The 17,096-nt window shown below is 36.6% G+C and overlaps 1 protein-coding gene across 2 annotated transcripts in view; it reads right to left on the bottom strand.

Annotated features, from left to right (window-relative positions):
* LOC113665398 (rho GTPase-activating protein 21-B) overlaps nt 1-15,601 on the bottom strand; it is a 29,196-nt gene extending 13,595 nt beyond the window's left edge. The window contains exons 1-14 of one of the 2 annotated variants that reach the window (XM_089182180.1): nt 14,645-15,601; nt 10,874-11,035; nt 9,944-10,076; nt 8,941-9,019; nt 8,661-8,715; nt 6,262-7,674; nt 5,510-5,650; nt 3,753-3,794; nt 3,454-3,507; nt 2,663-2,752; nt 2,380-2,505; nt 1,806-1,874; nt 1,370-1,437; nt 479-600 (exon numbers count right to left, since the gene is read on the bottom strand). In XM_089182180.1, coding sequence (XP_089038306.1) covers nt 479-600; nt 1,370-1,437; nt 1,806-1,874; nt 2,380-2,505; nt 2,663-2,752; nt 3,454-3,507; nt 3,753-3,794; nt 5,510-5,650; nt 6,262-7,674; nt 8,661-8,715; nt 8,941-9,019; nt 9,944-10,076; nt 10,874-11,035; nt 14,645-14,671 — 2,581 coding nt within the window. In that variant the 5' untranslated portion in view covers nt 14,672-15,601. The remainder of the gene's footprint in view (nt 1-478; nt 601-1,369; nt 1,438-1,805; nt 1,875-2,379; nt 2,506-2,662; nt 2,753-3,453; nt 3,508-3,752; nt 3,795-5,509; nt 5,651-6,261; nt 7,675-8,660; nt 8,716-8,940; nt 9,020-9,943; nt 10,077-10,873; nt 11,036-14,644) is intronic. The other variant, XM_089182181.1, reaches the window with a different exon arrangement.
* Between the last annotated feature and the right edge of the window lie 1,495 nt (nt 15,602-17,096).

The raw sequence follows: 17,096 nt of genomic DNA, 5'->3' as shown, positions 1-17,096 counted from the left end.
AAATCATCATCAAAAAAAAAAAAAACCAAAGATGACAAATTTTCAAAAACCAATAAATTACTAGGGAATACAAGTCGAGACTGCAAAGTTTCAAATGTCACGAAATGAGAGAAATTGCAAAAGTTGCGGCGAAAACTACGATTAAAACTGTAAAGGAGCAGAAACAGTACAAAGATGAGTAAAGCGTTGAGCAGAGGCTGCAAGTGTGAATTTCAGAGCCTTGCTGTCTTTCCCAGTTCGAATTTAGATGTCTTGCCAAATAATAAAACCCAGGATGTCTCTAAAAACAAAGCCAACTGGGGAAAAAATATACACGTTTTGAACACCAAAATCATTTTGCAATGTCCAATTCTCAAACTGTCACTAAGTGTAACCCCTCCTCTCCTCCCATCTTGTACCAGACGGGATAGGAAGGAGTTAGAATAAACGAGCTCAGACTATCCGAGCATCAGACTATCATCATGGTTGCGTCTTGCACCTTTCGGTCCAGCGGTAATGTTCTTGAATGACAGGCTCTTCTTGATGTTTGATATTCCAAGGCTGTGTATCTTGGTGTTCACTGGAGGCGACATTTTGTGACCAGACGAAGCAGCGGTTGTACTATAAAAAATAACATTGGCTCAACGTCAGTATCTGAGAAACTGCCTACCTACCCCTCCCCAACCCAACCCAAAAACAGTCAACTGATAACAAGTTAGGTTGATGTTTGGTTAGGGGAAGGGTAGGTGCGCAATAGCGCATATACTGAGATTGATTATTGAAACAATAATGATTATCAAGAGAGAACCCCTATCTTCACTAGCCACCCCTGTTTATCTTTGAGTGACCAGCATCTAATTTCTCCTTAAAGTAATACCGTCGAACCACTCACTACGATCATGAAAATAACTAAAAGGAAATGATCGCCAAACTAAGAAGCTTTGATTGTTGCACAAATTCTCCTTGTCATTACCAAAGGAAATGTGTAGGGATGAGTATAGAGAATATGGATTCTGATCTTAGGGTGTAAAGGGTTTAATTATTTATAAATTTATTTCTTTATTAGCGATATTTATGCAGGCTGGCCCAGTTCAGCTTCAAGCTTGTTTGAATGAGGGTCTGCTTAAGACATACCAAGTAAAACAACATGTATTTAAAAATATAAAATACAAGAGAAGCCCACAACACAAATTACAATTTACACTTAAGATAAAACATACGTTACATTACAAAGTATATTACATTAATTACATACTTCAAGTCATATAACAAGAGCGGTCCTCTTCACAGTTATAAAATTAATTTCATACATACATTTTCTTTCACGCTACAAGGCTGATAGTATTTCTAACGAAATACGTGGTTGAAGGAGTTAATGTTTACTTCTTACCCAGAAGTCTCTTGTTCCACCGTTTTCATCCTTCTGATGATCAAACTCTGACTACTCACGCCATTTTCCTAAGAGAAAAGTCATCTTTACGTCTTTGATAGTCTCATTACAGGGTGCACAGCACCACACAATAAGGGTTCTAGTTAGTAATGCATCTTGGTGCGAAACCAAGAGGGGGAAAGGAGTGGAGAGGAGAGGGAAAAAAGCCTTCTGGGAAACCTACAATAAACAACAGTTACTTCAGTTTGCCACTTAGAAACAGTTGGGTAGGGTGCATCAAAACTGCAAACATCTAGAACCCTTAATAAACTTCAGATAGCATTTCTGTTTGTATTACTTGACAGTTTTATGAACTAATTTCAGTGATTTATCTTTTTGTTTTCTATATTCAACATAATAGCTCAAAATGACTTAAAATAATGGAAAATACACTAACATCTTCATCTGGGTTGTTGTTGGCCTGAATGGCTGCAATCCAAGACATCATGGACTCAAGATCTTCACTCTACAAAATAATGAAGAGAACTACTGTTAACCCCCTAATTTCCAGTAGCAATTAACATATAACTTCTCCATATAATATCTATACATTATCCAGCACACAGGTAATGTGAATACTTGAACTGATCAGGTGGAAGTTGTTATCATGATCTAACACCAAATCCTCAAAACCAATTTACAAGGAAAAATATAACAGCTGGAGCAGAGAATTTACAATCAGATCTTGGGAGTTAAAGGGCTAGCCTTTCTTTCCACACAAACAAAATAATAATAATAATAATAATAATAATAATAATAATAATAATAATAATAATAACATAGTAACACTTATAGAGTGCCCACTAATTGCTCAAAGCACCGTACAACAATGATTAAACTATAAAATGAAAACTACACTACTAAAAACTAGACATCAATTGTTATTATTACCTACTTTCTTGAAACAATTCAGTGGAAATGTTTCAGGCTGAGACAGGGACCATAGCCTACAAGCTTTTTAAGTGGATTACCTGAAATAAGAACTCTGATCCATTGAATGTTGTCAATCTGAAAACATTCTTTCTTTTTGTGTAGTCATGGGCAATGTCCACAATGCTAGACTTGATGCTGATGGGCTGTTCATCAGAACTGTCCTCCTAAAATTTTACATAGATTAAATCAGACCCTTTGAAACAAACAATATAATTACAATTTCAAAGAATAGTCCTGACACAAAAAGTACTGATTCTCACAGTCAATTTACAAGGGGACAATTAACAATCAGATTTTGGAATTAAAGGTTAAACAACCCACCTGATGGGCTGAGTGTTTATCTTTATGCAAATAGAGAACATGGCCTCTGAGAACAGCATACACAGGTTTCCAAGACCGTGCACTTGAGCGCTTGAACCAAAGAAAAAATAAAGTACCACATTAACATATGATAGTTCAAAATCTAACCAACATCTTTACTTCTTTCCTTTTTCACCAAGACCATTTGAGGATAATTTTTATACCAATTAATTCCAATTTTGATTTTTCTTTTATTCTTTATAGCGGAGCTCGCAGAGCATAGCCCCATAATAATACAAAATAGTAGTAACCCATCAAGCCGAAAAAAATTTGGATGGATGACCATATGACTGTAGTCCAGTGGTCAGTGCACTGGGCTCCAAGTCGAACGACCCAGGTTCTAGCCCTGGCCAGGGCAAGGCGTTGAGACATGCGGCAAAAAAAAAAAATGCAAGCTCCACTTTTAGGCTTGGCTAAATCTATATATTATCTTTCTTTTGGACAAGTGTTTTTCCAAGAAGGAAAGAGGGAAAATGTTTTAATTGATTTTGTCAGTAAAATATTGCATATTGAAATGGCTCATTTAATATCTTCTTACAAATTTACAGAAATGTGTTAGCTTTTCTCAAGAATGGGAGTTGGAATCATTATTTGCCATATCAACCTTCATAGCAAAGAAACATGCTTTTATTTTTATGGCTTGATTGTGAGTGCCATGACACTTACAGAAATCTTAACAATTTATATCATATTCTTTGCAAAAAAATGTATAAATACAAAACTTATGTTTTAATTGTTTCTTGCTCTCATACCTTGCCTCCATCCACCACTGCTACTTTTCTATAAAGAAGACCTTCCTTGCACACCTACATGATTGTACCACAAACATAATTGAAACATCAGTTAAACTACATCTAAAAAATCAATGCTGATGTAACAGCATCCTTTTCAGTTGTGAATAAAGAAGTCTACTAGCATTAAAACACATGCACTAATTATATAAAATCAGAGTATTTAACCACAGGAAAGATAAACTAACATTTTAATGGGACCTGAGTTCTTACCCCCAAGAACCAAATTACTTAATATTAACATCAAAACAGTGGCTTACCTCTGATATTCCTGGAACTTGATCATTTCTATCTTTGGTTTCCTGGTTTAAATAGATGTGTCAATTAACAATTGCAGTTAGTTATTTTATTAGACCCATTTTGAAATCACTGGTGGTCCCTGTAATCTAATTGGCTCAAATTGGTGCGACTAAGTCACGAATTGCACCATTTTTTGCTTTAAATTTCATATTTTCTCAGTCAATGAGGAGGTTACACCAAAAACAAAACAATCAATCAGATTTCAAGGCTTGTAACCAATCAAATTGCATTAAAATGTGAGACAAAGAGTATCATGTGGCAAATTTTGCTACTTTTGTTTCCAAAACTGTTATCCCCCTCCCCCCAAAAAATGGATGAATTTAATTTCAAACCAGCTCAGTACTGCATCAAAAAAATATTTTAACTGACCTAGGCCTGTATTTGAGCAATTTCAAAATGGATGTTATAAAGTGGTAATTGAACCTCGTGTCGTGCAATTTTGGTCTGAAATCGTACTTGTGGTTTCAAATTTAACTAGCGCTGCACGCTCATTCAATTTTGAAATCACACATATGATTTCAGCCCAAATTGCACTCCACTCAGTTCAATTACCATTATTTATCAGCAGTGGATTCATCAAGATAAAAAGCATAAGGGTTTGTGGAGCTCAAGGTAACAGCTGGTTTGAGAAGTAGGTCAGGGGCACTCTAGCTTCTTCACTAGAAAGATCATGAAATGACTTGTCAACGCTTTACATTTAATTTAAACTTTGTGCATTCAGTTGTCCAGTTTGGGATGAACTACTTATGCTTCATGAATAAAGGGGGCACGTTTCTAAAGAAACTGTGGTGCTGCATTGGTGGGAGAGTATAACAGGGCAATATGGTATTGTAAACTGAGTTGATAACATAAATTAGCCACCAAAAAGAATTTCAAAGCTGAAATTTTGAGCGTAAGCCCTTGGTCCAAGCAAGCAATGCTTAAATCTGATCACATATAGTAACACACACCCTTAACACACATCATTTCAAATGACAAAGTTGTTATAAGAGGTTTATCGCAATGACATCTTAAGTAAATTCTCCAAATAATTTTTCCAAAGCATGTAAGGTATACAACTTTTCATCCTTGATGCATGTTTTTTGGTTCAGTTTTATGCTTGGTTACTTGTAACCTCTCCTTGTCACTCATTTTGATACCTTACCACTTCCTTGTGCTATGGCAATAAACATTTTTCAACCAGGGATCAAATTGAACCTCAACATACTGTAAGCTCCCATACTTTAAAAGGTGCCATCCTGCTACACCATGCTATCAAAAGGGTGTCTCTCTTGAATAAGCCCCTCCCCCCTCCTCCCTCACTCTCTTAGATGGTGGGGATACAAGGAAAATCCATTTCTAATGCCACTTAATTCATAACTTTTTGAGCTTCAGCTACAGCTGAACCAGTACAGGTTAATAGTTTCTAAGTAAGTAACCCTCCTTTAACCCCTTAACTCCCATGAGTGACCAAGACAGAATTTCTCCATACAATATCAATACAATATCAACCAGATGAGTAATGAGAATAAAGAAAAAAATATCAATTTGGGGATAATTAGTTGATCCAATGCTAAATTCTCTGAGCTGACATTATAGGAATCATATGGTTGACAATAAGGAGAATGACAAATTTGATCTGGGAGTTGAAGGGTTAAGCCAGATTTTTTAAGAAGTGCTCACTTTGAAAAGGTGTCCATTTTGTATGTCAACATGTATGTCATTGAAAGGTTTTTACCTCATCTTCCTTGGTAGCTTCCAGTGATGCTTCATGTTTAGATGTTGGAGATGACGTTGCCATGACATAGGAGATACGTCTGTTTGTTCTTTGGGCTGTACCCTCATTGGAAGACTTTTCATCACCAGTGCCTGAAAACACCTATGCAATACATAATGGACGGTCAATCATGCAAAATGTAAACAAAATAACAGAGAGAAAACTGAAATACATATTTTCATAAGTGATTACAAAGAACAGACCCAGTTATGTATAGATAAAGTGCAATTTGTTATTTGTTATCATAATGATGAAATTCTTGGCATCCTTGCCAACAGAGAAAGTAACTTAATTACCAATACACTTACATGTATACCAAAAATAAATTATTATAAAGAATAATGAAGTAACCAAGCTTTTACTTAATAATTTCCTTTTTGACCTATTCCTTGATAGTAAAATGTATTCAGTTGTTAGTATTTCCCAACACTAAAAACAATTTAGATCTGGCAGTTAGCTTTAAGAGAGTTTAGTTATATATCTCATTCTTAATAACAGACCCATAATAGACTGCTACACTATTAGCATGTTGGCCAATATTTATGTTAATAATCTGGAAATTATATAAAAGTGTGAAAGTGCAAGACTACCCAAAAATTGAACAAAAGCCCTTAACAATTTCTCCAACAGCCTTGCACTAGTTAAAGCTAAACTCCAACTTTGATTCGCGAAGCTTTGCTGGAGGATTTGACTTGAAGGGACTATCAACTTACATCTGGCTGGCACTGTACCTCGTCCTCCTGCTCACTAGAAGGAATGTCCATCCCTTCATCCTCATTCACGTCCTCACAGAGCTCCATTCCAGATGAAACATGTACCATAACTGGTGGTAACATATTAGAAAATGCTTCAACCAATGGTGACTTTCCCTTGCTTTGAGGAGCTGTGGACCAAATTTTCTGGTCGGATGGAGAAGAAGAGGAAGGACCTTTGGAGGTTGCCATTAGATACGAAACCCGACGTGGCTTTGGACTGCCTTGTTTGTTTGCTGCAGATGGGTCTGGTTCAGATACAGCATATCCAACTGTTCGCGTGACAGTCATCTCATCAAAAGGGGGCTTGTTTGGATAAACAGATAGCTGACTTGAATATGCAGCTTGTTTCACATGGTCCTCACTCTGCCGTGGCACTTTGGCTGGATGAGGAGATTCTGTGTCTTTGTGTGTTTCAGAATTTGATTGTGACAACCAGCTCCCAGTGTCACCACTCTGTCTATGAGGCAGCCCTTCTTTACTTTCAAGAAGTGTGGCGTCCATTGTTGATGATTTCAACTCCACTGGACTATTCTTGTTCATATGAGACGCAATAGTTCTGATTAGATATGATGTGGTCTCCTCATGGGAAGGACGACTCTTCCTGTAACCTGGATCTGTTGCCACTGGCTGACGAGACCCCATGTCAGGGCTTGTGTTCATGTATGTTGTTGAAGGGCTATCTGAAGCCACAGTTCTAGGTGCCGACAGCATGAATGGGGGTATGCTAACTGAACCATGTTCTTTACTTTTTGATCCAAACCTGTCATTTACAGATCTGACTTTCTCTGGCTCAGATATTCCACCAGGGCTCCTGTTTTGATCTTCATGACTTTGCATTTCTCCCACTGGAAGAGAATGAGAACGGCTCTTAGTCCAAGAATCTTCCAGGACTGTTAGAGTGTTTCCCATTTTGGAACCTTTGTCAAAACGAAGAGCAAGAGGCCTCCCAGTGGAATCGGTGGCTGCCATAAAATAAGAGCCATCCATATGAGGGGATTTCACAGAGCTACTTTCCAAAGTGCTTGAACTTCTCGACTTTAAATTATTATTGTAAGCACTGCTCTCCGAGGTGATAACAAAACTCCTGTTCTCCATTGCAGTCCTGTCCACAGAACCACGCCTAAGAGTGACACTTGGAGTAGGAATACCCCTATCATAAACTGCAGAGCTCTGAGAATCTTTGTCAGACAATTTCAGGTGGAATGAGTTTGCTGGATTTATGGTCATAGTAGACATGACTCTTGTTGGGCTGTCATGACTTGACAGTCTTCTGTACACTGGTTTTGGCTTGACAGGAGGTGGTGACTGACTGGTGAATTCATGTGACCTAACAGATATGCTTGATGGAATAGAGGACAGTGTGGGAGTCACCTGCATGAAATAAAAGAAATTAGACATTCAACAAGCAACATTTTGAATAGGTCATTTTACCTTGAGACAGATGATACTAGTCTGTTTGTCTAGAACTTTTGGGATGATACATGGCTTTTATTCATTAGTCAATACCAGAAAATGAAGATATTAAGGCACTTTTTGATCAAGTGTTGTGTAAACCCAAAACAACCACAACAGGCAATCATGGCAAGAAATTAATATCACCAGAAGCTAATTTGAACTCAAAGTAAATAACAAACTAACTGCCTGAAGTGCACGAAAACACAAGTGACCAAGTAAATAGTCCCTATCAGTTTTGGTTTTGGATCTGCTTGGTAGTGAAAGTGGCATGACTTTTCTGGACTAATCATGTAATGACATTAAGTAAAACCAAAGAAATCCCAGATTATTTTCGACAAGCAATTGAAAATTGATCTAAAGAAATTGTGATCTCATATTTTTTTCCTGGCTAAACTCAGATTTATTATAGCAATTTCTCAAAGTAAGAGAACCAAAACCAATTACTGAGCTGTGTATCTTTAAATTTGTGCAAAAGTGATATTCAAGTAATCTGTGAAATACAGGGTATGTTGGCTATACCATGACAACTTGCACAGGAGATTCTGAAGTGTGCACCTTTATATGCATGGAAGAGTGATTTTAACCCTTTGAGTGATTAGCATCTAATTATTCTTTGCAATATCACCCTGAATCACACAGTAAGGTCACAAGAATAACGAAAATAATCATCAAATAAAAAAGGTTGATTGTGAAGCAAATTCTCCTTGTCAGCACCTTAGGAAATATATGGAGAATATCCATACTGATGTTAGAGAGTAGGAGGTTTATGTAGTCTTTGCAATACAAGGTATGTTAACAAGATATACTAAGTAATTGCTTAATTGCATCTTGCACAAGGGAGTCAAGAACCAAAAATGTCATCATCATCACTGACACAAAAACAAACCTAAGCCTATACTTACCATTTGAAGGACACAATCTTCTTTTGGAATGATGCCTAGTTCCAAGAGTTCTTGGCTGAGAAGTAAAATAATAACTATTTAGAGAAATCTTGTAAACAAAATTGGTAACATGGTAAGTGGCTCCTGCCAGTAGTACTGGGTATGAGCACCATTCACAACCATTTCGTACTAAAGGGTGATCAAATGACTCATAGAACCTTGACAGAACTTTATATGAGAAGACAACTGGTGAGTGAAGACTCGTTAATGCAACAAACATTGCTGTGACCTTATTACTGACCTTGAAACTATGAGCTCAATCACTTGTGAATATGACTTTCCCAATACTGGATTGCCATTGACGGAAACAATTTGATCACCTGGAAAAAGGCAAGAAGTGTACATATAGGTTAAAATAAAGCACTTGAAATATACTCAAAGGTTAGGCCTGTGCTACAGGTAATAAGCAAGGCTCAATTTAATTTTTCCAGCTGGCCCACATCAAGTTGGCCACTCAAAACTATTTTTGCTCTAACACAAACCATGTTTGGCTGGACAAAAACCGTAAGTCATATCTCAATAACTCCCCTCTCCCCCTTGTAAAACAAATATACTTAAGAAAAGTGATACAGTCATATTTAAAACCTGAACTTAGCTCAGCATTAAATTCCTCTTCAAATGAATAAACAACTGCACAAACTGTTTGGCCATCTAGGGTGTTGACCACACAAAACCTATATTTGACTGCACATGGTCCATCTACAGCTGTTATTTTGAGCCCTGATGAGAATTTTTCTTCAATCCCAAGGTGATTGGCCAAAATGTGCAAGTTTAACCCTTTCACTCCCAAGATCTTTCTACTGTCTGCCATACAAATCTGATGATGACAGTTTGGAGAATTTTGTATTGGATCACTAGTATTCCCCTACTTGATGTTTTTCATATTTTCAATCACCTGTCTTCTTGATTTTTGTATTGATAATGTAATGAGAAATTCTGTCTTGATCACTCTTGGAAGTTAAAGGGTTGAGCCCTGAGCAGGTAGGTCTTTGTGTCATGTTCTGGCAAGACACAACTCCCAAAAGTGGTTCTAACCACCCATGAGTGCAAATGGGTGGCAGCAACCCCTCAAGAAAACCTGAGGGTAATCCATGCTGATTAATCCAAAGTTGCCCTTTCCCCAATCCCACACTACATCAAACACAATCATACTCCTGCATGGAAAGAGGTGGAGTGGGAGTAGGGTTTTGGCAATTATTCAGCCACCACATCTACCACCATTTGTAATTCTTGTTGTACTGTACCTGTGGAAAGTCCAGCCCTGTCAGCAGGTCCACTAGGTGCAACTTGTCGCACAAAGACTGTGTCCATGGGCTCTGACTTTTGCCGCTCAGCATCATCAACATGATGATCAATGCCATTAACACCTGGGTCAGGCTGCAGTAAAGGAAAAGCCATGTCATGTTTTGATAAAAAGAAAATATTTCTATTATGTAAACATTGTTTTGAATCAACAGGCTCAAAAAGCTATCAAGGAACAAACAACGATTACAGTTTAGTACCTAACAAGTAACAATACTTTATAACTGCTAAACCACAGACAAAAACTTTCCCCCAAGCCTTCCATATCTCAAAATTGCATATAACACTTTCTTACAGTTGTGTTTGTTCCTTGTCAAACTTCACCAAGTCAATCACATTTACCCTATTACTGTATGTACTTCTTAACTGTAGGACTGAGAGAACACAAACAAAAGGAAACAAGCATGTTTGTCTGTGTCATCTAAGCCTCATAATTAACCCTTTAATTCCCAAGATCTCGTTAGCAATTCTCCTTACTGTCTGTCAAATGATTCTTGTTATGTTAGCTTGGAGAATTTGGTATTGGATCAATTATTAGTAATCTCATAATTGATATATTTTTCTCTATTCTAATCACTTTTCTACTTGATATTGGACAGATATAACAAGGAGAAATTCTGTCTTTGTTACTCACAGGAGTTAAAGGGTTAAGCTTAAAGTTTTACTTTAGGAGAAGCCTATTACAAGCTATTTGCCCTTTCCTGTTTCCCTTTTACATGGATGCTGAGCCCAAGAGAATTTCTCTGTTCACATGTTATAGCAAAACTCAGAAAAAATAAAGGAAGTAAGTCAATTTTTTCTGTCACACCACCTTCACTTGACACAATTGGAACTAAAAAAAAAATGGTAATGCTATATAAATTGACACCTACCTCACTTGTTTTTCTTATCAGTTCTGGAGGGTAAACAACAAAGTGTCGCAATGTGAATCCAAATCCATTGCTTTGACGCTGCAAACTTATCAATTTGGAGGGCGGGAGATATCCTGGGTTATGTCCAATGTCTTTCTTTTGTTGCCAAGCCAGTTCACTTTCCTAAAGAGAAAATTAAGTTCCACAGCAGAAGTTATTCAGTGAAAATAACATTCTCATAATACTGTACAAAAGCAGTGGGCACAGTAATCTGTACATTCAGGATCTTTCATAGAGTGTGATACACTCCATACAGAATGACTCCTCATTCATTTATTAATTTTCTTCATTTCAATCTTTCTATATTCTCAACCCTATACACATACATATATTTGAGATCAAACAATCTCCAAAAGCACATTAAGATTGGAAGAAAATGAGAACTTATGTTAGCAGGATGTCTTCTGTAAAAAGTTCTTCATAGAATTCTCAAAAACTCTGCTTGCACAAAGTTATTGATATCTGCGCAACTCACAAACTATTTAAGATCACTAAAGGTTTATGTTACTTTCACCAGTTAAAAATAAGTTTCACCTCAAGAAAAACCTTCTGCAAACTATATTTAGTCAATGGACTTTAAACTGTCACATGTTAAAATGGAATTAAGCCAGTAATCTTCTTCAATTAAGTATTATTACTTTTTTATGACCCATAGTCAACTGGAGTAATGAGTTTAAATACACTAACAGAATTAAGTTCCAAGGATAACACAATGCAAATGACCTTCAGGTCACCAACTAACACTGTTGGTAATGAACTCAAAATTGAATAATAGAACAGATGTGCAACAGGCACAAAATCACATTCATGAACAAATTATTACCAGTTGTTTTGTGTAACAAAAGATTTGTCAATAAACAATGAAAACCATTATCTGCTTCATTGACATCTGTGTGTTTGAATTAACAAGTATTAATAGTAAATGATTTGAAAATTATGTCTTTGACTTCTGAAGGGCCAACTTAATAAGTAGGATGTTTTCACTGAGTAAATCGAACGCCCATATTAATGAGGTGACTTTTGAAATAATTCATTTTACAAAATAAATTCTTGAAAAGTTGACAAGTCTGAGAAATTAACAAGATTAGGTATTGAAAAAAATTGAAAATTGAAAAATAAAAAAAAAGTACCAACAACTGAGAAATGTAAAGACCACTGTACACAGTAATAAATGAAAGGCTTTTGTTTAATAGCATTACCCACTGTTCCAAGCTTTATACATCTATAGAAGGTATTATGAAAATGCTGGTGGCCAGTAATTTCTCAAGCACACAAGAACAATTAGTTTTTAAGCTTAAGTTGATAATTTTGGTGAAAGACCTATGTATTTTTCTTAGGAGGGGGGGGGGGGAAGGGGAGTGGTTGGAAAGTTATATTAGATGTTATAATAATTAGTATTAATATTGTAATTACTATATTATCTTTTTCATGTTGGAAATCTGTAAACTAGCCCAGTGGCTAAGTGTTTCATCCATTGTAAATAAAGTTATCTACCTAAATATCTATCAAAATGATAATTGCTGATGGGTCATAAATAGAAAAAAAGTTAACAACTAGTTTTTTTCAGTTATACTAAGATTTCATTTATAGTCTCCACATTTCAATTGTATAATATTCAGACCTAAGGTTGGGTACATCATGCGTCTATTATTTTCAAAAAGCCACATTATTAAATGCATTAAAAAAAATTTTTCCTCATTCCTACGTGCAAAAGTTTCTTTCGCTGACTCATTAATTACTGAAGCATTGTAATCAGTTTGATGGTAAAATAAATTCAAAACCTACACCAACAGATAAGCAGCAAACGCTTTTCTGCACGAACTTAAGTGTCTAAACATTTGACAATTTAACAACAGATAACAGGAATAATACGACAAATCAATGTGTGCAAATGTACAAAAGAAACTCATACAAAGAACCTCAGAAATAAAAGTTTAATAAAAAAAAACTTTCTGGTAATTTTAGGTCGTTTTAAGAGGTAACTTTACAAAGAACAAACTAATGCTTCTTATGATCATTCATTTAACAATACATGCACACATCATTTCTTGAAACTACTCTTGATCGTTAATAGCTTTCAGTATGTGCATGAAATTTGTATTCAACACAAACAAAGAAATTCTTAACATTATTACCAAATGCAAATTTACTCATCAACAATAGAAAACTCTGTAGGTCAATCTTAACTTGAAACACAGCTACAGATTGTGTTCATTGTGGCGAATTCGCTCTGGTGTCCTCCAGATTGTGTTTACGAATGACTGATTTCATGTTACAGGTTTGCTGTGAAGTAATGTTTAAATTTCATTGAGAGATTTTAAGTACTGAGCACTCAAAAGAATAAAAGAGCCAGCTATACACTAGGTTTGTACATCAACGCGTTTGTGCGTTATAGAACGAAATTTCATTTTCCCTTACGGAATGTAAAGGCTTCCATTCAGCGTTACATCATAATTGAGATCTCTTTCCGCCAGTAAAATTTAACAGAGCTTCTGCTTCAACATGATCAGTTCAGGAAAGAAAAAATTAATCTGTTTACCCCAAAGAATACCGCTAACACAATACAAAGAGGTAATTGCATCTATTAAAGTGACCAGAAGCTTACGTATAATATAACAAAAAACTACATTCAATTCACATCCTATACCCGCAGTGTGAAAAGATCTGTTCGGCTACATTTGCTTACAATGCAATATTTACCACGAAATGCTCATTGAATACAACATTCTGCATTAAAAATTAAAAACAATTGACCCTCAAATGAAAAGGAAATTAATCTTTTACCGCATGAGTACCCTAGCAGGCTAATCATACTATTTTCAAATTACGCTCCGACACTACACAAGCGACAGACGATGATCGTAGTCACAAGAACCGAAGGTCGCCATGTTTTAAAAGTGGTAACTGTCATCTTCAACATCTTATCAAGTTTTGGCAACAACATTGACGCAATCGAATTTTTTTTCCTTTCAGAACTAGCGATCGGATAAAAATTCTTTTCAGTAAAAAAAAAAAAATGAATGCACGCTGAACGAAGATATCTCGCATGAACGCGGACGTGAAATCACAGTTACCAGTGTATGTTAATTCCAATAAATCACTACATAGCCATAAATAACTTGGTTAGTGGGTATTGTATCCTGAAATAACAACAAACAGGTCTCTAAAAATGAACGCGCCGGACACCAAGACACTATTGTGCAAACATATTCGAATCCAGACGTACGATTCACACATATTCAAAGCCTCACGCGGCTAAAGAATACTACTGGATTTAGAACGGTACTTCACCTTGCCGAAATAGGATTACATCGAAACGACTTATCAATAAAAATAGCCAGTATTAAGCTAAATTCTATGTATTTCCGAATACCTGAGCCGAAACAAGTTTCGCGTGAGAAAACTCTCTATTATAGTGAAGTTTACAAAGTGAGGTATTCTATAACATGACATTAACTCAAACATAAACAAGGTTTACTGTTCAGTTTACGCACGGTTGCAAGTAACAAACTGAACTCTAATAAACATCTACTGAAAATGAAATTATTATTAAGGATAAAAGGAACCAACCAAAAGGGTGCAGACTAGATGTTCGACACCAGAAGAAAAGAATTGGCTGAGGAATTCTACACCCTGCTGAAAAAATTTGCAATGTTTAAGGATAGCGATTGTCGAATTGGATCAACAAAACCCATAACCGCTGTTTAAAACAGAAACATAGAGATAACTCACCTCAACGCTGCCTCTAATAGAAGCCATATGTTAGTGAACAAAGGCTAAATTTAACCCATGATGAAGAGCCAGCACAGACAGGGTACAGTCAGCAATGCAACTAGTAAACTTGTGCTGGATACAGAAGAAAGTCGCAATTCTTGAGCACGTCGAAATAAATTACTCCAGTTGACAATTCGTAATTAATCGTTTGTATTCCAAATAACGAATAACTCGTCGCACTTCTGGGGTAAGAAACTCTCAAAATAACCGATGCTAAACTCTTAACCAAATCACAGATCAACGAAGGAGTAAAAACTGCCTTGACCTTCCAAAAGGAACTTCAATATTAGACTGACATATGGGCCGCCGAACGCTACGTCCAATTCAACAAAGGCGAACACCGCACTTTACACACGTAAATTCCTATTATTATTATCTGGAAAATAGACGACTCGTGAATTGATATTCTAATGATCAATGGGCGTCGACACAGAATCATCCAGCAAACACATCCGGGGCAACTATCGGAGTCGAACGTAGAAACCTTCGGGCTTCCCGTGAGCGAAGTAAGAAGTAAGCTACTTCAAAACAACATTCCATGAAACGGATGCTCCATAATGCGACATAAACTTCCTCGCATGCAAACCAAAAACACAGCCAGTAGCTGTGATACAGCCCTCTAAAGCCCTCAGCACTTCAAAAACGGCAAACCGAGCACCAGTTTACAGAGTAAAACTTCCAATTTCTCGACTAATCTCTCGCGGCCTCTCGCTTGGCCAGCGCCGAGGAAAAATTATCACGTGACTACAAATTCCGATCCTTCCTTCAGATTGACTTGGAAATGAGGCTATAGTAATAAAAGATGGCGCGGATGTCAGATTTCATCAAATTTCGGTTATTCCTTTCATTCTTTTAATCCACTTAAAACGTGTTTCGGCCGGATCGGACCGTGCCTTACGTATGCATATTCCAGACAGAGTGAAAAGGGCGTAACATAGTGATATCTGTTCGTGACTTTTTGACGCACTGTCATGAGTGACTCATGACAAATAGTTTAACGGAGTAGGACGCTGGTATGTCATTCATTTCGCAACCAAATTCACCGGAAGCGAGATCAGATAAGATAAGCAATTAATTTCGGGATTGGTAAACCTCAATTGCTACCTAAATAGCCGAAATGTATTCAAAATTAGCCAATTAGTTAGCTAATGCTTTTATTAATTTTTTACGTTGCTGTTTTTTTTTTTAATTCTAAATAGCAAAGAGTTTAGTTCGTGATTTAGCGTACGGAAAGCCAAACGAAAGCATAAAAAATCGAGCATGAATCAGATCTAAATTTTTTAAATGACTTCCTGCTTAGGATCGCTCAAGAGACCCCCATTTAGTTGGGATTTACATACGTCATGGGCAAGGGGTGTAACTTTTCGCCACAAACGCCCTATCAAAAGTCGTTCTGTTTTCACGTCTCGAACGCCATCAGTAAACGAAACCAAACAGACGATAAAGTCTAGGCCCAAATATAGGCCGTTTGATCGATTTGCGCAGTGCGATTTTTTTTTCTCCTCTTCCCAGTGTTTCGTTAACTGTTTTCAGTGGATCATCTACGGCCAAACAGAGCCGATATGATCTTCTTTTCAGTCAACTGTGATTTACCTCAGATCCACCCGTTTCTCTGGATTGTCGCCGTCCCAGTCTTTACTTACCACGATTTTTCAAGAAAATTGAATAAATCTTGATTAAGTGTGCGTTAGTTTGAGGTTCACATTTTCTTTTTCCTTCAGTTCACGCCATTCCATTTTTTTTCATTTCAAAACTGAAATCACCCATCTCAGATTTAACACCTTACCATCTAACAAACGCTCCATGAATAATTCCACTAATATCAACTTCCGGTTTCGCCGAACGGAAATACATTCCACTCTGACTTGAAAACAAGTATTGATTTCTTACAAAGGGGCAATAAAGGATATTTCTCTCTACTTGATCACGATATTTCCTTTCTCAAATACGGGCTCCCGATCCCAATAAAACTACGATAAAATTACAATAGAAAATAATCACCCATTTATTTTCTCTCTGAAATAGTCACCACCTGGGTTGGGTGTTCGCAGAAAATCTGTCAGTCCTTTTATCATAAAATTTATTTGAATTTGAAGGTTAATATTCTAAAAAAAATTGACTGACTCGCATGAAAGAAATTAAAAAAGATAAAAATTAAGAAAATAAAAATCGAATAGAATGAAGAGCTCTTTGGTTGAGTGTTCACAATTCTTCGAATCAATTTTGATGCGTGAGTGGTCCAAAGCAGTTTAAGAGGCGTAGTGTGCAAGACGAACTCGCTAAGGAGAACATCGCCAGGTGGAAAGGTAAAGAAAACAAAAATGTTTTTAATCTCTTGTACCAAACAGATAAATAGTTGGCGCATTTGCGGTCATGCGACGCGTTTAAACCAATCTCTTGTGAACAGAAA

The sequence above is a fragment of the Pocillopora damicornis genome, chromosome 9 (genome assembly GCF_964200805.1).
Source record: "Pocillopora damicornis chromosome 9, jaPocDami1.2, whole genome shotgun sequence".
In the NCBI taxonomy this organism is placed as follows: domain Eukaryota; kingdom Metazoa; phylum Cnidaria; class Anthozoa; order Scleractinia; family Pocilloporidae; genus Pocillopora; species Pocillopora damicornis.
Note: the sequence above shows the minus strand (reverse complement) of the source record. Positions and strands in the feature narration are given on the sequence as shown.